The following is a 22143-nucleotide window of genomic DNA, read 5'->3' as shown; positions in this document are numbered from 1 at the left end:
CTTTAAAACCTTGTAGGATGATTCAAAAACTAATTTTTACACCCCATAGTGAGTCCTGGTCCCCTTGTGACCTTGACCTCGAAGAAATTTCTCAGAAAACGTTAAAAAGTATAAATGTGAGTATAAAACCCTCTAGCGATGAGTCCAATTGTCCTTGGGTGAGACACTTTCTGGCAGTGGCCTTGTTTTTGATAATTATAATGTTTTTGAACCATTTTAAGTATGTGAATAAAAAAACTAACAAAAGACATTACATCTACTGATATTACATATTGTAAATTATATAACAGATTTTCACATGTAGCAACTTTTTCATGACCTTCTAGAATCTGGCTGTGTTGGACTATACACCCTGTTCAACACAAAAATTTAGTTAAAAAATTAGAGAACAGAGGGTATAATTTTTTGTGGACCTTGAACTAAGGGTGTGAAAAAGTTATCTTTCCTGTGGATATTGCTAAATTAACTCCCATATTTATAGTACAAATCACAACTGAATTTTAATGCAGAAAATTACAAAACATCCCAAAACAGGTCAAGAAAGGCACCTCCCCATACTTTTATAGAAAGGAACATTATTTTGTTTATAGCCTCATTCATATTATCATAATGTTGTATTATCATTAAAGATAGTCTTTCTTAACAAGACAACTCATAAATACAGTTTTAAAAGCCAGCTGTGGACATATTCAAATAAAGGAAAGATAAATTGCAAGTACATGCTTATTACTGTTTTAACAGCAAAAAAAACCCATTCAATAATTCAAATTATGCCATTAGCCAACTTCTGAAGCAACATTCAAAGTTCAAAAATAAAAATGCTGTCTGGTGTAATACAATGGATTGTTCATCATTAATTTCAAAATATTGCAATTTTCTACATCATTAGTATTTTCCTTAAAGACTGACTAGCATGATTTAAGATGTGTTCAAACATTTGCCTCTGCAGTTAGTCAAAGGTCAATGTATTTTTAGACCATGACATTTTGGAATTGTAGAGTATTTATCAAGGATGTTTCCCCCTACCCCCTAAAATACTGTAATTAGTATATTAAATACATAATTCTATTTTTTTATGTTGTAATGGGGAAAAACAACTTTTCTGAATATTTTATTTAAGTGTACCGTAACATTTAGTCGTTTGTTAATTATCTTTTAAAATGCTATTTTCATTTTATAAATTGGGTGAAGTAAGCTAGGAAAATTTGGCCTTTTCATTCCCAATAACCTTTAGTATTCTAAAATATATGAAAATTAGTCAAATTATAGAAAAGAAAATGTTAAATATAGGAAAATTATTCAAAATATAGGGAAATACAGGATGTTGCAACAGAAAGGGCATCTCTCATAAATGAAAGTAAATACAGAAATATAGGAACTGATACTGAACTCGTACAATCCACTTAAATCAGTACCATTAGTCATTTAAGTGGAAGAAATAATGCAAAATACAGAGGATGTTTTAATTTCCAGAAGCTTTCTTAGTTCTTTAGCATGAAAGATGTCAAGCACCTATATACAGGACTCTTATATGAATATTAGTTTTAATTTATCTTGTGTCATTGCTCAATAGCATTGTGTTCTTTCTTTTTACTATACTTCGTTTTACTTTATTTTAATTTATAGCAAAACGGTGCTTTTTAACACTATTTATACATGATGGGCGGTTATGCGCCTGGCGTAATAATTTCACGAGGGCACAGCCCTAGTGAATTATTATGAACAACGTATAACCGCCCGAGTGTATAAATAGTGTTAAAAAGCACCGTTTTGCTATAAATTATTTCAATTCTAATATGAATTTTATTGTGAAATTTAGATCAAATATGACAGAACTGTTTCCTCGCGCATGCATGGCGCCAACTGTTAGGTCGTTACGCTCTTTGTTTATGCATGCCTGTACCAGAAATGGTAATACGACTTGCGGAAGAGTTCAGTTTAGGCACAAAAGATGGCGAATTATTCTGCAAAGTGAATAACCAACTTAATATATGTGTAAATTAATCAAGACAGTTGTTCAATGTGATATTTTGTTTTAAACATGCTATTAAGTAAAACATTTGATCAAATTTGAAAGCGCTATTTCTAGATGTATACATGGCGCTACACATCACGTCGACGTGACGTCAACATTATATCGTTGTGATGATTAAAGCATTGTTAGTCATATTAGAATATGTATTTTAGCATTCTACTGAAATCTGCATATTCCTGTCGAATGCTAGATAAAAATGCCAGCATCAGAATTTTAGGTCCCGCAAAGTGACACTGAAAGAACCGAAACAGGTGGTAATGTGGTAGTTAATGAACTGCAACTTTCTTACATAAAAACTAACATTTCTTTTTACTGTTTCTATAGTAGAGGTATAACATAAGTCTGAAAATCTCATATTCCTGAAAATGTTGAAATAACATTACCAAGTAAGTGGATTCTATACAAAATAAAGAACTGTCCAAGTTAGTGGTGTCCAACCTGTAAATAATACCATCTAGAGTCAGGCTGGAAACTAAAGAACTAATAAATAAAAATATTCTAGTGAAAACATGGCATTTTATATGTAAAACAACAGCGCAGTGCTCAAATCTGTCAAATTTGTAGCATCAAAAACAAGGCACTGCCTAAGGGAGCATAAAAGCAACAAAAATACAACGGGCATATTATTTTGACAAAAATTTAATTAAAAGTTTGAAATATGGCTAGGTTTATACTATAAAGACATTTTGTATTTTTAAAATTCACATTTGAAACAGAATTAATTAGTAATGCCCAGAAACCATTCTTTTTACAAGATGCGGGGCCTAGATTGCTCATTAAGAGTGAAATCGGTGGAAAATCATCGCTAAATTTTGCCGGTCAAATATCATATTTTGTAGCGGTAATTCTGCAGCTGTTGCAAATTTATTTAGATATGAAAACTGCCTAAAGGGTGCTTAACTGGTGAACTAATCTCTAAAAATACAAATATTAAATATTTCCGTTACGTTTTTCTTCTCTTTTTCAACATCAACTCATATTGTGTGTCATCAGGAAAAAACTGTAAACATATTTCATTTTCATTTTGATCAGATGGGTAATCTATTTGCTATATCATGTTATTCCTTTCTGAGAAAACATCAATAACCCTATCATTAAATGTTCTTTTTAAAATGCATCCATGTAATTTTAGTCAATGATTTCAAGGTTCGATCAGAAGGAATAATCAATTTCGCATTTAACAAAAAAATCATTCCACCTGGGCATGACATATTGTCGAAATCAAAATTCATGAATTTTTCCTTGAGAAATTACTGAAAAAATATACGAGAGCTGTGCCCATAGGGCTTAGGGTTCACAGTATAAAACTAGTTGATGACATAATTACATGTTCCAGATATCATCTCATTCACTGAGTGGCAAAAAACTTTTATCTCTTACATCGTAAAATACTAGTTTGTATGATATAGTATTCCCTTTTGTATAATGTAATATTCCCTTTTGTACAATACAGTTTTCCCTGTTACCGCAATATCTCAAAAAAATTCAACTACTGTTTATAATTCTGTTGGATATTTAATGGAAAAAAATATATGAATAAACAAATATTTTGCTGATTTTGTACTCAAACTTAACTAAACATTTCTTCATGCATATATCCACATGATGTGGAAGTTTATTCCAGAACCACAGTTCATAAAAATAAGTTTGGAGACCAGTCTGAGAACTTTAAATTAACCAATGAGAAGGCAGCATTTCGAGACTGGTATCTAGGCTGGTACTCAATTCTGTATGATAACCAAAAAAAAAAGAGATTTTTACATAGAACACACATGGGAAAATGCCTATACCCCAATTGTGATAGGAGAGGAAATTTTGACCATGGTCAGCTAATTCAAACTCCTATTTTTAGTTATAAAACATATATAAAAACCTGCAAATATTAGTATAGGGATATATGAAATCTACTTAACTGGCTAGGCTTTTAAAATCTAGGATGTTTTAATACTGCTTATTGAATACATATATAATGTCAGCTATATCCAAATTAATCTTTCAGATAAACAACTTCAGAGTGAAATAATATTGTAATAAATTTATATTCTTCTAAAACTAAAACAGTCGGTGGTCAACAACAATAGAATTTTAAAATCAATATTTTTAAAACAATATTCATACAAGTAACAATAAAATTAACAATTTTCCAGAATTTTATCGCTATTTCAATGAAACAAAGACTTAATATGCAAACCTTTTTTCAAATAATTATGACAGTTTATAAATTCTACAAAATTCTTCATCAGCAAAGTATATCATTCATTTACAATTAGAAAAAGAAATTTCCACGACTTAATTTTTCCGGCAAAACAGAACATAATGAAATCATCAAAGATCTCAGTATCCATCAATTTTTCATAATTTACAGTAAAATGCTTTCAATTAAATCGTAACAGCATTCAAAGAAATCATTCATCTGTGCTTGTAACGTAATCATGAAATTCAAGGCGGGGTTTCATAAAAATAGAAAACATGTTCACCCTTTCTCAAAAACTGCAATCATAATATTTTTAAAGAGATTTTTTTCAACTTTGAACATCTGACATTACTAATCAATCACTGATATTGACCCCACCCATTGTACAATTTTGCATTTAAATCCAAAGGTTAATCACAGGTTACAATGAAAACGTCTCTGTACAAATAAAAAAGTTCATCTGTTCGTAAAGAAATTCTGAAAAACAATATTATGTAAATTCAATCAACAAGCAACAAATTATCTTAATGTAACAAAAGCAGTTGAAATTTGCATTCTTATTAAAAAACACGAAAAATGTGTTGCTAATATCAAAGAGATACTATTTGAATCTGCCTGTTAACTCAGAACCAATACACTCTTTTATAGCACAAGCATTCTTTGTCCGTGTTTCTCTTTAAGCAAATAAAAATATATTTGTTTAAATATCGACTCTGTTTTGTTCAAGTAAGTAAGTAGTAACACTGTGATAAGACATGATAACACAGATATGTTGCATGGACTGCTGAACAATACCCTACTTCACCTACCAAATCCATCCACCTCCCCCCACCCCCCAAAAAAAACCCAAAAAAGATAATAAAAAAAAAGAACACCAGTTTTGACATTAGAAATAATTTACATGTAGGACTTCATTGCAAACTTAGATACTTACATGTACGTCTAAGAATGCTGTGGACCTTTTAGGACTATAGCTTAAGTGTGAAAATTTTGACAAGTAGACTAATACAATAAAATTTGCCTTTGAATGGAGACATAACCCACCTTTTCTGTAAAACACAGTTTCATTGACCTTACAAATCAGTCTAAAGAACTCCGAGGGTTGTAATAGGAACTTTTAAAGTTTTCGAAATATCTTTATTAGTTTTGAATTTATCATCAAAAAACTATTCTGATGTTGGTATTTTCCTTAGTTTTGACACAAAACCTTTTTGACTTTATAAAAATTATATGCAAATACAATGTAGAGTGTTATAAAACTTCAAAGTATCTTAGTAAGAATAAAAGCAGCATTTCTGTGCAATTTTTGGTTGAAAAGCTGTTCTTTTCACTTTTCGGGGGTGTTTTAAAAGAAGAGAAAATGTGTCTTAACAGAGAGATCCTTGCACTCATGTGCTGTTAAAACACTTTTTTATATATATGCACATTCTGCGACAAAGCGTAAACGTATAACGGCCCCAAAATGGATAATTCAATGGAAATGACGTCAACGTGAAAAAAACTCAAAAACTCCTGTGCATTTCATGGAAATTTTATGACACTGAGGGACAATGTATACATTTATTAGTTTTTACGCTTTTTTATGCTAGAATAGCGTTAGCACATGTTCATTTCGTGTTATAACATCTTCAGAATCCCTCAGGATATGTTGGTGCCCAAGCACTGTAACAATCTCTCGGGAGTCTGCAGACGTTATAACACGAAAAAATCCCTACATTATTAAAGACATTTTATAATTCAAAAAGATCCTACAATCACCCTCAGAGACCTTTAGAATGATGTAGTTCATAGATCTAAATAGATCTTGCAGTGCAAGAAACACCCTGTTACATGGATCAAACAGTAGACATGATCACTTAGAAATAAAAAATATGTATACTAAGTATAAGTACAAAACTTAACATTAGACCCAGAAATAGATTTTTAACTATACACTGAGTCAACAGATTTTGATGTAAGAACAGGTTATAGACTATAGACAAAGTATTAAATTTCAACAACAGACTAAATAAGAAATTTGATTATATTTACAAAGTAAGACATTTAGACTATAAACTGAGTAAGAAAAACGATAGCCAAAACAAGACTATAGACTGTGTAAAAATGAACAAAAATATCTATGATTTCATCAGAAAAGATTTGCAGTGACAATTAAACAATAGTATAGTTGTGGTTTAACATTTTTCTAACTGCATCAGACAGGATCATTTCCACCAGTCATACCTAAAAGGAGTGTTTTAAGAAGAGTCAAACTTTGATAAGGTGATCACTGTTGCATTCACATATTTTGTGTTTGCTTCTTATCAAAGACTTCACAACAGTAATTAACCTACTTTTAATAAAACAAGGCAGTCTGAAAGACAGCTATATCCTACGCCACTGTTATGGATAGTGAAAGGGTTTATGGTATTGGGTGGAACCATTAAACAATCAAGTTGTGACCTTGACCTTAAGCTGGAAGGAGTGAATTTTGAATTCTGCACATTGTCTTGAAAAGGGGAATATTACAGCCAAGACATATTAAAATCCTTCAAGGGGTTTAGGAGATACAGAGCAGACATAAAATGGAAGGCTCAAACCTTTGACCTTGAGTTGTGACCTTGGCCTTGAACCAACAAGGCTGACTCATGGGTTCTGCATATCTTCTTGATGAGGTGATTAATTGACCCAAGTTTCAGAAAATCCTTCAAGGGGTTTAGGAGATACAGAGCAGACACAAAATGGAAGGCTCAAACATTGACCCTGAGTTGTGACCTTGATCTTAAGCTGACATGGCTGACTTATGAGTTCTGCACATCGTCTTGATGAGGTGATGATTTGACCCAAGTTTCTTGAAATTCCTTCAAGGGCTTTAGGAGATACAGAGAGGACACAAAATGGAACACTCAAACATTTGACCTTGCTTTGTGACCTTGACCTTAAGCCGACATGGCTGACTCATAAGTTCTGCACATTGTCTTGATAAGGTGATCATTTGACCCAAGTTTCATGATTATCCTTCAATGGATTTAGGAGATATAGAACGGACACTAAATTAAAGACTCAAACATTTGACCTCGAGTTGTGACCTTGACCTTGAGCCAAAATGGCTGACACATAAGTTCTGCACATCGTCTTAATGAGGTAATCATTTGACCCAAGTTTCATGATTATCCTTCAAGGGGTTTAGGAGATACAGAGCGGACACAAAATGGAAGGCTCAAACCTTTGACCTTGAGTTGCGACCTTGACCTTAAGCCAACATGGCTGACTCATGGGTTCTGCACATCGTCTTGATGAGGTGATCATTTGACCCCAGTTTCATGATTATCCTCTAAGGGGTTTAGGAGATACAGAGCGGACACAAAATGGAAGGCTCAAACCTTTGACCTTGAGTTGTGACCTTGACCTTGTTTCATGATTATCCTTCAATGGATTTACGGACATAAAATTGAAGGCTCAAACATTTGACCTCGAGTTGTGACCTTGACCTTGAGCCAACATGGCTGACACGTAAGTTCTGCACATCATCTTAATGAGGTGATCATTTGACCCAAGTTTCATGAAAATCCTTCAAGGGGTTTAGGAGATACAGAGCGGACATGAAATGTTACGGACGGAGACCATTCTTATAACCCCCACCACTCGTGGCGGGGGATTAAAAATATTCTTTATTTGCAGCATGTTTTAAATTTCTGTGGTTTATACTTGGTTTTCCAAATAAATGATGTTATCTTCACTTATAGTGTAACAAAAATATGCAGAAATATCTTAATGACAGAAAAAATTTTGAAATTTATTCAAGACTTAACATTTTGCTTATGTGTAAATGTTTTCGAGTTAACATAGATTTATAATTTAATTTCCTTGTATTTCAAAATCTATCACACCACACAAACACCCTAAGGTCATAAATATATACATATAGAATGCTTTAAAACACGTATGAAAATAAATAAAATGTTTTTGAATATCAAATACATTTTTACGTATAATCAACATACATGGAATACGTACCAGGATGCTGTACACATCATTTTAATATAATTAACAACACACACATTCTTATTTCAAAGCAATAGCTGCTTTATTTCTTTATGGACTGAAGGTGGGATCTTCACATATCTAACGAAAAATTCCGAAACATTTTAGATATAATATCAGAAATCTCCTAAAATTTCCTGACCCTACAGGAATACTTTCTAGAGTTTGCAAATGTCTGAATATGAGCCGTGCCATGAGAAAACCAACATAGTGCCTTTGCAAGCAGCACAGATCCAAACCAGCCTGCACATCCGCGCAGTCTGGTCAGGATCCATAATGTTCGCTAACGGTTTCTCTAATTGCAATAGGCTTTGAAAGTGAACAGCATGAATCCTGACCAGACTGCACAGATGCGCAGGCTGGTCTGGATCCATGCTGGTTGCAAATACAAGGTGTTGGTTTTCTCATGGTGCAGCTCATATATTATATGACTATGTTTTTGCTAGTTAATGACAAAAGCACTTTCTAAACAAAACAAAAATACAGTTTGACCAGCAAATAAGCAACATAGTTTTTCATAAATATCAACCTTATTAAACAAGATTTTGACATACATAATACATAATTCTAAAGACAGCAGGAATTCTTTCAATTTTAATGATATTCTTAATAATATCAATTTAATGGTCAGCAAAACACAGTCAAAACTGTGTTATCTCTATGTAAAATTCTGGCCAATTAAAATCTAAAAAAAAAAAATATTATTCAAAATTTTATGATTTTCAAAGTTTCATGTTTATCAATCAGAAAATGAAGCTAAAAACTGCAATTTTATACCGAAACTTCTGAAATTAAGAAACAAAATCCTTTGTGTTTCAAGACGATAAACAAAATTTTGAAAATTTAATACGTTTATATTACCTCCCTAGGAGTTCTTTCGGATGGTGTACCGTATACTGTGAAATCATTAATATTCTTGAGGGACTAATTATCCTGTATTTCGTGGTTGAGTCAGTCCACAAAATTTAATCCCAACGAACAAGTAAAATTCCCATTCATATTATGTTCAAAAGAAATCCACGAATTCATATCCCCACAAAATTGCCGTTTTGACCAAAGCCACGACATTTCATGCCCACGAAATTAAATGATTTTACAGTATTACGAATATTTTTGTTTTATGTTCAAAGAGAAAGACCTTGTTACCAAAAAATCTGATGGCATTCCCCTTTAGTATGTTTGAAATAAGTCTACTATCTAACTGATAAAAAGCTAGGGTGTATTAAGTTAACATGACATAGACTATGTGAAAACTGTTGACCATACAGAGAGGTTATGAACCAGTCCCTGAATGCAGTCATGCCAGTGGTCAATTTCTGAACTGTAACTCAGGACAGCCAACCAGATCAGGTCTTAACTTTGGAAAAAGTTGAATTAACAGTCATAGCTGAAAGTATTAATACTGGTGCAAAAATAGGCCACAAATGGTGAAAAAGGTCATACATATTTTTCTGAAACTGTCTTACTCCTACTCTTCGAGTACTTGGCGATATATGACCATTTTGTGTAGATTCGCTGTAAAACCCAACTAACCCTACTCTTAGAGATCTAAATTAATAAATCTTGTACAAAATTGAAAAGCCTTTTTGCAAACAAAGTATACAATTAATTTTTCAGATTTCTGTAAAAGCAAGTGCAAGGTGTTCTTGTCTGACAAAAGTGAGCTAAGAGTTTGGTAAACAGAGACCACACCCAGCAGCTGTTTGACTGACAGTAAAATAGAAACTGACCACATCACTATTACTGGAGCTAGCAGAAATTAAGATAATCATAAAGCAGTATACTCTGTACCCCATATAAATATTCCATCCTAATAAATATCACTCCACTCTACCCCATCCATCCTTATTTGCAAACAATGAAATTGATTTAGTCATTAGTAAATACCAGAGCACTATGACAGTCACTGTGATATGATTAAAGTTCACTAATTAGAATATAATGGCCCCAACGAGGAACACAGTACTTGTATAGAACTTAGAATTGACAATTTTGTCCATATTTTACATAGCCAGGCACTCATTTTAACTTAACAATTAGACAACACTTTAGAGAATCAACAAAAAATGTAAAATTCAACAAAAATATAATATATTATTAGCTGCATAACAATATGCTTCAGTCAAGAACATTGCCGGTTCAGCACACATTATTAGCCACTAAACAATGTCCTTGAATAATGAACATATTGATATACAGTTAATAACATAAGCTGCTAATAATGTCCATGAATCATGAACATTTTGATTCACATTTAATAATTCATTATTCTAAACAATGTCTTTGAATCATGAACATTTTGATTCACATTTGATAATTCATTATTCTAAACAATGTCCTTGAATCATGAACATTTTTGAATGGTTTACAGTTAATATCATTAGCAACTAAACAAGTCCTTGAGTCGCAATCATTTTGGTTCACTGTTGCTAAACAAAGTCTTGAATGATGAACACTGTTGGTTCGCAGTCTGTTTTGCTTTCCCATGTTGTGAATGTCCATTCTAGGTCTGGTCCACAGATCACTTAATACCAATATTCATTTTGCAACAGTTACCATGACAATGCGGAATTATCCTGCGGATTACAGTATCTGAACAACAACAACAACGACTTCCAAGCACTTTACTCCCCCAAGCATTGAAATGTTCACCTTTTTTACTTTTTGATAAAGTAAAAAATCACAGCTGAATGTTTTCTAAACAGATCGCTGGCTTTTGAAACTAGCGGTGTAATACATCCATCTGTTTAAAAATCATTTTCAACAACATAATCAAGTTGGTTGTAGACTAGACTATAAACCATCGTTAACTGGGTGGATTCTGAAATTTCAAGATAAAATAAAGAAACAATATAATACAAAAGAATAATCTGATGTAATAAGTTTACAGAAACAGGAATTACTAAAACAAACATTTTATTATGTGTGATAGGTAGTGGCAATATTTCAGGTAAGAAAATTTTTGTGTAATTTTGAATTATGTTTACTGTAACATTTCAAAGACATGATTGTATTCTTGGCATACAGGACAATGAAATGTGTAATTTATAGTGTCTGCTATCAAAACCAGATATAGCCATTTGTTTAGAACATAATGTCATACAAGACCATGAAGTAAGCTAGTCAAAAACAAGTTAAACCCTCAGTATCATTGTTTCCATGGTTACTGACCACTAAAAATGTCCATTTTTCAACTTTTTGTCTGCACCATTTTTTATGATGTACCTGTGATTTCTAAGCTGGCTTTAATTATTACAAATTACTGACAGACACTGTGATTTAATAGGTTTTGTCTACTGCATATGCTGAATGCTATTTGAAAGCCCCAGATTTCTCAACCAAATTCTTTTATTTGACAATTTGTCTTTTTTGTTTTTGATCAGTTCTTACAAATCATTTCTTATATTGTGTAGATACAATATAAAGTTTGATTTAAACTGACTAAAAATAAAATTATCAACAAACCTCAGATTTGACAACATGACCTAATCCTCCCTCCTGAAATGATACAATTTTTTAAAATGTATATTTTACATATACATGTTTTTTTCATACAGCCTCTTTAAGAAACAAGTCTCTATCAAAGGGTTATGTTTTTTTCATACTTTCTATTGACAGGCCGAATCTAATTATTAACCTTTAGCCTGCTTGCGGCAAGTGATTCTGCCTTTGCCACTACTGCAGATCAAGATCAGCCTGCACTGTTTGCTATTCAGTCGGTAAATTTTCAGTGAATACTCCTGCGAATAATAAAAGGTATTGCCCAAAATGAATGATGGACCAGTCGATTTTAGAAATTTAGGGGCTTAAGGTTAATCATTTGAAAAAAAGTTTCCTCTCAGTGTTGGCCTCTGTCCTCTTGATTTAAATGATGATCATGTTGTTGCTGATTTCTATCAAAACACAGGTCATAATAATGATCATGTTAGTGTTGGCTACAGTCAAGCTGTAGGTCAAAAGTAAGACCTTGACATTGCTGTGTTCTAGCAAACAGTGTACATGACAAAGATCATACCAATGTCGATTTTTACCAAGTAGTTGGTCATTTTAAAAACATGCCAAATCTAATAATTAACCTTTACCTGTCTAAATTTCTAAAATGGATTGGTTCGTCATTAAATTTAGACAGTACCACTTATTATTCAAAGGGGTGTTCACTGAAAATTTACTTTCAATAGCGGATGTGCAGGCTGATCTTCGTCTGCACTGGTCGCAAAGGCAGAATCACTTACTGCCAGCAGTCTAAAAGTTAATCATGTGCAAAAAGTTCCATGTCAGTACTGACTATTGTCCAGCTGCAAGCTATGTAATGACCATGTCACTGCTGATATATATCAAGTACATGTATGTCATAATAAAGATCTTTGTTGACCATAATCGAATTGTAGGTCATGATACAGATCATAGCATAACTAACATCTCTCAAGTAGAACATCATAACAAATATCATGTTATTGTTCGCCACTGTCCAGTTGCAGGTCATAAATAAGATCATGTCATTGCTGACTTCTAGCATAATGCAATGTTAAACACTGTCAAGTTGCTGGTCATTACAAATTATGTCAGGATAAAGATCATAACTAATATCTTTCAAGTAGTAGATCTTGACAAATATCATGTTATTGTTAGGTCATGATAAAATGTGTGTCAGTGATGGCAACTATCAAGAAGTAGGTCATGATAAAATGTGTGTCAGTGATGGCTATTATCAAGAAGTATGTCATGATAAAATGTGTGTAATTGATGGCTACTATCAAGACATAGGTCATGATAAAATGTGTGTCACTGATGGCTACTATCAAGACATAGGTCATGATAAAATGTGTGTAATTGAGGGCAACTATCAAGAAGTAGGTCATGATAAAATGTGTGTCAGTGATGGCAATTATCAAGAAGTAGGTAATGATAAAATGTGTGTCATTGATGGCTACTATCAAGAAGTATGTCATGATAAAATGTGTATCATTGATGGCTTCTATCAAGACATAGGATATGATAAAATGTGTGTCATTGATGGCTACTATCAAGAAGTATGTCATGATAAAATGTGAATCATTGATGGCTTCTATCAAGACATAGGTCATGATAAAATGTATGTCATTGATGGCAACTATCATGAAGTAGGTCATGATAAAATGTGTGTCAGTGATGGCAATTATCAAGACATAGGTCATGGTATGATAAAATGTGTGTCACTGATGGCAACTATCAAGAAGTAGGTCATGATAAAATGTGTGTCATTGATGGCTACTATCAAGACATAGGTAATGATAAAATGTGTGTCATTGATGGCTATTATCAAGAAGTATGTCATGATAAAATGTGTGTCATTGATGGCTACTATCAAGACATAGGTCATGATAAAATGTGTGTCATTGATGGCTACTATCAAGAAGTAGGTCATGATAAAATGTGTGTCATTGATGGCTACTATCAAGAAGTATGTCATGATAAAATGTGTGTCATTGATGGCAACTATCAAGAAGTAGGTCATGATAGAATGTGTGTCACTGATGACTACTATCAAAAATTAGGTCATGATAGAATGTGTGTCATTGATGGCAACTATCAAGAAGTAGGTCATGATAAAATGTGTGTCACTGATGGCTATTATCAAGAAGTATGTCATGATAAAATGTGTGTCATTGATGGCTACTATCAAGAAGTAGGTCATGATAAAATGTGTGTCATTGATGGCTTCTATCAAGACATAGGTCATGATTAAATGTGTGTCATTGATGGCAACTATCAAGAAGTAGGTCATGATAAAATGTGTGTCATTGATGGCTATTATCAAGAAGTATGTCATGATAAAATGTGTGTCATTGATGGCTACTATCAAGAAGTAGGTCATGATAAAATGTGTGTCATTGATGGCAACTATCAAGAAGTAGGTCATGATAGAATGTGTGTCATTGATGGCAACTATCAAGAAGTATGTCATGATAAAATGTGTGTCATTGATGGCAACTATCAAGAAGTAGGTCATGATAAAATGTGTGTCATTGATGGCTACTATCAAGAAGTATGTCATGATAAAATGTGTGTCATTGATGGCAACTATCAAGAAGTAGGTCATGATAGAATGTGTGTCACTGATGACTACTATCAAGAAGTATGTCATGATAGAATGTGTGTCATTGATGGCAACTATCAAGAAGTAGGTCATGATAAAATGTGTGTCATTGATGGCTATTATCAAGAAGTATGTCATGATAAAATGTGTGTCATTGATGGCTACTATCAAGAAGTAGGTCATGATAAAATGTGTGTCATTGATGGCTTCTATCAAGACATAGGTCATGATTAAATGTGTGTCATTGATGGCAACTATCAAGAAGTAGGTCATGATAAAATGTGTGTCATTGATGGCTATTATCAAGAAGTATTTCATGATAAAATGTGTGTCATTGATGGCTACTATCAAGAAGTATGTCATGATAAAATGTGTGTCATTGATGGCAACTATCAAGAAGTAGGTCATGATAGAATGTGTGTCATTGATGGCAACTATCAAGAAGTATGTCATGATAAAATGTGTGTCATTGATGGCTTTTATCAAGACATAGGTCATGATTAAATGTGTGTCATTGATGGCAACTATCAAGAAGTAGGTCATGATAAAATGTGTGTCACTGATGACTACTATCAAGACAAAGGTCATGATAAAATGTGTGTCATTGATGGCTACTCTAAAGTAGAAGGCCATGATAAGATCTGTGTCACTGATGACTACTATCAAGACATAGGTCATGATAAAATGTGTGTCATTGATGGCTACTCTAAAGTAGAAGGTCATGATAAGATCTGTGTCACTGATGATTGCTCACAGTTAGTAGGTCATGATAAGATTAGGGTCGTTGATGGCTAATTTCAAGCAGTAGGTCAGAGCAAAATGTGGGTCATTGATGGCTAATTTCAAGCAGTAGGTCAGAGTAAAATGTAGGTCATTGATGGCTAATTTCAAGCAGTAGGTCAGAGTAAAATGTGGGTCATTGATGGCTAATTTCAAGCAGTAGGTCAGAGTAAAATGTGGGTCACTGATGGCTAATTTCAAGCAGTAGGTCAGAGTAAAATGTGGGTCATTGATGGCTAATTCCAAGCAGTAGGTCAGAGTAAAATGTGGGGCATTGATGGCTTATTTCAAGCAGTAGGTCAGAGTAAAATGTGGGGCATTGATGGCTAATTTCAAGCAGTAGGTCAGAGTAAAATGTGGGTCATTGATGGCTAATTTCAAGCAGTTGGTCAGAGTAAAATGTGGGTCACTGATGGCTAATTTCAAGCAGTAGGTCAGAGTAAAATGTGGGTCACTGATGGCTAATTTCAAGCAGTAGGTCAGAGTAAAATGTGGGGCATTGATGGCTAATTCCAAGCAGTAAGTCAGAGTAAAATGTGGGCCATTGATGGCTAATTTCAAGCAGTAGGTCAGAGTAAAATGTTGGGCATTGATGGCTAATTTCAAGCAGTAGGTCAAAGTAAAATGTGGGTCAATGATGGCTAATTTCAAGCAGTAGGTCAGAGTAAAATGTGGGTCATTGATGGCTAATTTCAAGAAGTAGGTCAGAGTAAAATGTGGGTCACTGATGGCTAATTTAAAGCAGTAGGTCAGAGTAAAATGTGGGGTACTGATGGCTAATTTCAAGCAGTAGGTCAGAGTAAAATGTGGGGCATTGATGGCTAATTTCAAGCAGTAGGTCAGAGTAAAATGTGGGGCATTGATGGCTAATTTCAAGCAGTAGGTCAGAGTAAAATGTTGGTCACTGAAGCAGTAGGTCAGACTAAAATGTGGGTCATTGATGGCTAATTTCAAGAAGTAGGTCAAAGTAAAATGCGTGTCATTGATGGCTAATTTCAAGAAGTAGGTCAGAGTAAAATGCGTGTCATTGATGGCTAATTTCAAGAAGTAGGTCAGAGTAAAATGCGTGTCATTGATGGCTAATTTCAAGAAGTAGGTCAGACTAAAATGTGGGGCAGTGATGGTTAATTTCAAGCAGTAGGTCAGAGTAAAATGTGGGGCATTGATGGCTAATTTCAAGCAGTAGGTCAGAGTAAAATGTTGGTCACTGAAGCAGTAGGTCAGACTAAAATGTGGGTCATTGATGGCTAATTTCAAGAAGTAGGTCAAAGTAAAATGCGTGTCATTGATGGCTAATTTCAAGAAGTAGGTCAGAGTAAAATGCGTGTCATTGATGGCTATTTTCAAGAAGTAGGTCAGAGTAAAATGCGTGTCATTGATGGCTAATTTCAAGAAGTAGGTCAGAGTAAAATGCGTGTCATTGATGGCTAATTTCAAGAAGTAGGTCAGAGTAAAATGCGTGTCATTGATGGCTAATTTGAAGCAGTAGGTCAGAGTAAAATGCGTGTCACTGATGGCTAATTTCAAGAAGTAGGTCAGAGTAAAATGGGTCATTGATGGCTAATTTCAAGAAGTAGGTCAGAGTAAAATGTGGTCACTGAAGCAGTAGGTCAGAGTAATGCATGTCATTGAGGGCTAATTTCAAGAAGTAGGTCAGAGTAAAATGTGGGTCACTGAAGCAGTAGGTCAGAGTAAAATGCATGTCATTGATGGCTAATTTCAAGAAGTAGGTCAGAGTAAAATGCGTGTCATCGATGGCTAATTTCAAGAAGTAGGTCAGAGTAAAATGCGTGTCATTGATGACTAATTTCAAGCAGTAGGTCAGATTAAAATGCGTGTCACTGATGGCTAATTTCAAGAAGTAGGTCAGATTAAAATGCGTGTCACTGATGGCTAATTTCAAGAAGTAGGTCAGAGTAAAATGCGTGTCATTGATGGCTAATTTCAAGAAGTAGGTCAGAGTAAAATGTGGGTCACTGAAGCAGTAGGTCAGAGTAAAATGCATGTCATTGATGGCTTATTTCAAGAAGTAGGTCAGAGTAAAATGTGGGTCACTGAAGCAGTAGGTCAGAGTAAAATGCATGTCATTGATGGCTAATTTCAAGAAGTAGGTCAGACTAAAATGTGGGTCACTGAAGCAGTAGGTCAGAGTAAAATGCATGTCATTGATGGCTAATTTCAAGAAGTAGGTCAGAGTAAAATGCATGTCATTGATGGCTAATTTCAAGAAGTAGGTCAAAGTATGCCTGTCACTGATGGCTAATTTCAAGAAGTAGGTCAGAGTAAAATGCGTGTCACTGATGGCTGCTATGAAGCAAGAGGTCATGATAAAAGCTGCATCACAGATGGCTACTATCTAGTATTATGACTGTTAGGATAGAATGTATCTAACAATAGTATGTCAGGATAAGGATCAGAGTCATTACTGAATACTGCCATAAAGTAAGTCCAGAATAATGTCATGTTATTGTTGTAATACTTGGTTCAATGGAAAGAAAGCAGGCAAAGATATTTGCTTCATGTTTAAAAGTAAAACTGACATGGTTTTATTTAGTCCAGAAATAGTGTTATAGGGATCGAAGAATGACTGGAATTGTACCAGTAGCAATTCAAGATAATGGTTTCTCTTAGCAATATTTTCATCTGGATAAATTCAAATATAACTGATAATATTATCACTGGTGGAGCATGGTGAACTTTGGAGTTAAGTCTTGTTGCCTTATGCCAAATGTAGCTTTCCACTTTTGAGTAGACTCAAATGTATTTATCAGCAGAAAAATAAACAAATGAATATAACATATAACTAGCCTAAGTAAATGTTACACAGAGGCTAATACGTTCATTTTAGGGCAATCAGAAGAGTATGATTTAAGAAAGTCATATTAACCATTTCAACAAAAGTACAAAATTTAATTTTTGTACTGTTATTTCTTGTAAGATTATAAACATACTAAAACAGAAAAATAATTTAGAACAACTGATATACTGAGAAAAAGTAATAAATTGTAGATAAATTTAAATAAAAAAAGCCTTTAAATGACTGTTAATATATAAATTTAACCTTTTAATAGATCATTAAGCTACCACATATACCACAGTTTTGCTACCACACTGACAAAAAAGTTTCTATTTCTGGCACATTTACCAGAGATTTGTTAAAACCATTAAAAATTCTAGCTTTTGCATTAAAAATCATTTCATTAAAATACTAACCTTTACCAAAGACTTTTAGTTAAAAAATTGTCAAAATACCAACATCTACCAAGATTTTAAAAAGTTATCTAGAAAATCCCTTATCAGTTAAAATTAACATAGCAGCAGAGTTTTAACCTTTAGCCTGCTGGCAGCAACTGATCTTGCCTTTGCGACCAGTGCAGACCAAGATCAGCATGCACATCCATGCAGGCTGATCATGGTCTGCACTGTTTGCTATTCAGTCAGTAAATTTTCAGTAAGCATCCCTTCAAATGGCAAATGGTACTGCCCAAATTGAATGATGGACCAGTCCATTATAGAAATTCAGCAGGGTAAAGGTTAAAGAAAGACCATCACGAAGCTAAGCAGTATATTATATATTATAAATACAAGTATCAACTACAATAGTTAGGTGAAGCCAGGGAATAGAATGTACACAAGATGCACAAAACTGGAAGAAAACAGTCAAATTAACAAAAACCTTGAAATATAGTTTACAAAATGTAATATGTAATTATAATAATATATCCACAATTGTTCTGTAGGGCCCATAGTCATCAAATTTTAAAGTTCGATTCTCAGTCTTCAGAATGGAAAATATTTAAGTTTCTATAACTTTATTTTTATATATATATTGGTAAAAGTTCACAGAGGTATCTGTAGCAGACCCATGTACATTCATGCGAAGTTTCATAACAATTTATGCAAATATAACACTCATAGAGAAAAATATATATATATATATAATTGCTTTTTAAGCCTATGTTTCAGACTTCTAACATTGATGAAAACAGGCCCTGTTTGAAAAACTGAAATTGCTCAGTTAAGCATTCAGATAATGGCATTAATAAATTCTATGCCCCCTTAACAAGCACCAGGCATAAGTAAAACAGGATATGCTTAATCAGGGCCTCCAGTGGGCTCTGGGAAACAAAATTTCAATCAAGAACAATTCATTTAAAAAAATGTTAACTTGGCAAATAAGAGCACTAGATTCATAATTCCTTCATTTTGGCAGCACCAGTAGTAGGATACCCTGTTTTAATACCTTTAACCTTAACTAACAATTTCAACAAAAACAATGCAACATTTTTCTTCATCTCAAAGCTACCCAACCTATTGAATCATACAAAGAAGACATCATCTAGTTAAATTAGAAAAAATTACACCCACAAATGTCTAAAAGTAGGAGCAATACAATATTGTAACTTAATATTAACATTATTTTATCAGAAAAATAAAATAAATCCAATCTTACACACTGGAACCTGATATTTAAAACAAATAAGTTTATGGTATAGAATTATAACTGTAAAATCATTTAATTTTGTGGGTACTAAAATGTTTTGGTTTTGTCAAAATTGTCTTACTGGGGGGTGGGAGGGGCATAACTTGTAGATTTCATCTTTTAAATATTAGATAAAGAGAAAATTCTCCTTTCAGTTTAGATCTATTTTTATGGATTGATGCAAACAATGAAATCAATGAAAAAAAGTCCCCACACAAATAGAAATGATTTTACAGCATTCTGTTTTCTTACATGTTACAATATATTATAAAAAAAATCAAGTGTCAATATTTTCACAATGCAAAATATACTAAGAATATACAACAATAAATACATTTCACAAAACAAGACTTCATTTCTTTTTTTCCTTTTTTTGTAAAACCCCTTACAGCCCTAAAAAAAATTATATTAACATTTGTTGCACTCATGAAAATTTAAAGGACATTATAAATCCACCTTGGTCCCAATGAAATAAGAAATACATAGCATCCAAAACCTTGCCAAAATATACCCTTTAAACCCCAAAAAGAAGAACTCCCCTTAATAAAGGTATCCCTTTTAACATTTCAGCAAAATATTCAAGTTTGTATGTTATTAAGGTGGTTGTCCACATGTCCAGATTACAGGTACGATATGTTACTATCCTGCTAGGCATGTGCTTCATCAGCAGTGTTACATTTTTAACAACCTGTCCAGGACAACATGAATGTTAGTTGTGCAGAGATTTATACTGTAGGGAGACTAATTCACTAAGGCAATGGTTAAGTCAGAATGATTGTTTCTTACTTTACAGGGAGCTATGTTTTCGTACTAACTCTTTAGAAGGGTCCTTAAGACAGGTTGTTTTAAACAGAGGTTTTTATTCTTAACCCGAGGTTATCCTTACAGGGGGTTAAAACATATATCCTGTTTGCTTCACCAATAATTCTGAGATTGATTAATCCTGATATACTGAAGTAATTATATGAGCCGCACCATGAGAAAACCAACATAGTGCGTTTGCGACCAGCATGGATCCAGACCAGCCTGTGCATCCGCGCAGTCTGGTCAGGATCCATGCTGTTCGCTTTCAAAGTCTATTGCAATTAGAGAAACTGTTAGCAAACAGCATGGATTCTGACCAGACTGTGCGGATGCGAAGGCTGGTCTGGATCCATGCTGGTCGCAAATGCACTATCTTGGTTTTCCCATGGTGCAACTCATATAATATTCTTTAAAGGGGAGAAAAGAGCAGAAAACAACCTGTTAGACTTGTATGTTTTTATTTTAAAAAATCTTTCAGTCATTTCAACAAATGTGATAAAATATTTCAAAATAAATAAAAAAAGTACAAGCAGAACAGAAACTGTCTCTCCTTATAACAAACAATGTAAAAACAATTATTTACAACATAAATGCATTTTAATATCAGTAAAACAAAAAACTAAAGCTATTGAATAGTAATAGGCTTATGTAAACAAAATATGGCCATAACAAAATAACTGTTTGATTATCTTTCTCTCGTCGCCAATTTTTCATGCCTCCTGACACGATTTCTAAAAAAAAATACATGTGTGCTGATTTTGAAAATTTTTGAAAAATAATATTTCTATTTCAGTGATAATTTTTGTTGTTTTGTTAATAAATAAATGTTGCTGTAAATTTTGTTTTGTAGTTTAAGTCAGCCATTTTCTGTATTTCATATCATCAATTATTAGAAATAGAAATAAAAAATCCTCGCCCCATCCCCTTTTTTTAATAACTTGGATGATAATCAAGCAGTAAATTTATTATGGCCTAAAGAACCTTTTCTTACAAATTTGATAAATTCTAGGAATCAAGTTAAGGATATTTTTTGTTGTTGTTGGGTTTAATGTCACACCAACACAATTTCATATGTTGACTTTTTCCAGCTTTTAATGGCCAAGGAAAACCCCATGTATCCCTCTGGCCATTACTTCATCATGGCTGAACACCTGTGTAGAACCAATGACCCACTGTAAGCCAGCTGGATGGCTAACTCACATGAAGTATTCTTCATCCCAAGTGAGGTTTTGAACCAACATCTTTGAGGAGCAAGTGGAGAGACCAATAAAAAATATATTTTTATACATATTATTCCCTATTTCAGTTTTTCAAAGACTGTTTTCTTGATGTGATATTTTACTATAACAAAATGTAACATCTTGAATATATAACAAAATTGTCCCATTTTAGAATACAACAATATCTTTGATGTCATTTCAGAAGAAAAAGATAAATATTTTGAAATTATTTCTGTTAGAAAATGCCTTTTCAACAATTCTTAAGATTAAAAAAAAGGGTTTACATTAATCGAATATTTTTGGTTTAGCTGTACATGGAACAAAAATGAAATTAATACATAACCATACTTTGCTTTGAGATAATACATGAAAACTCAGAGACAGAAAGAACAAGTGAATGAAGTATTGCCATGCAATACAAAGTCCCCTACTGGAAGGCACCTAATTTTCTCTACTGCAGTATAACATAATGAACTGATATCTGTCAATGATGTATAAACAATATTGTACTATATATACAATATGTTA

At 33.3% G+C, this 22143-nt stretch overlaps 1 protein-coding gene across 3 annotated transcripts in view; it reads right to left on the bottom strand.

Moving 5' to 3' along the window:
• The window catches only part of LOC123548741 (core-binding factor subunit beta-like), a 79117-nt gene that overhangs the window by 35226 nt on the left and 21748 nt on the right, over positions 1–22143 (bottom strand). Inside the window, exons 6-7 of one of the 3 annotated variants that reach the window (XM_045336252.2) lie at positions 11718–11750; positions 5633–11073 (exon numbers count right to left, since the gene is read on the bottom strand). The exons of the other annotated variants lie outside the window; for them this stretch is intronic. Of the exons in view, the coding sequence (XP_045192187.1) occupies positions 11059–11073; positions 11718–11750 (48 nt within the window). The 3' untranslated portion in view covers positions 5633–11058. Of the gene's footprint in view, positions 1–5632; positions 11074–11717; positions 11751–22143 lie in introns of those variants that run through there. 3 annotated transcript variants of the gene reach the window in all.

Source organism: Mercenaria mercenaria, chromosome 6, assembly GCF_021730395.1.
Source record: "Mercenaria mercenaria strain notata chromosome 6, MADL_Memer_1, whole genome shotgun sequence".
Classification (NCBI taxonomy): domain Eukaryota; kingdom Metazoa; phylum Mollusca; class Bivalvia; order Venerida; family Veneridae; genus Mercenaria; species Mercenaria mercenaria.
Note: the sequence above shows the minus strand (reverse complement) of the source record. Positions and strands in the feature narration are given on the sequence as shown.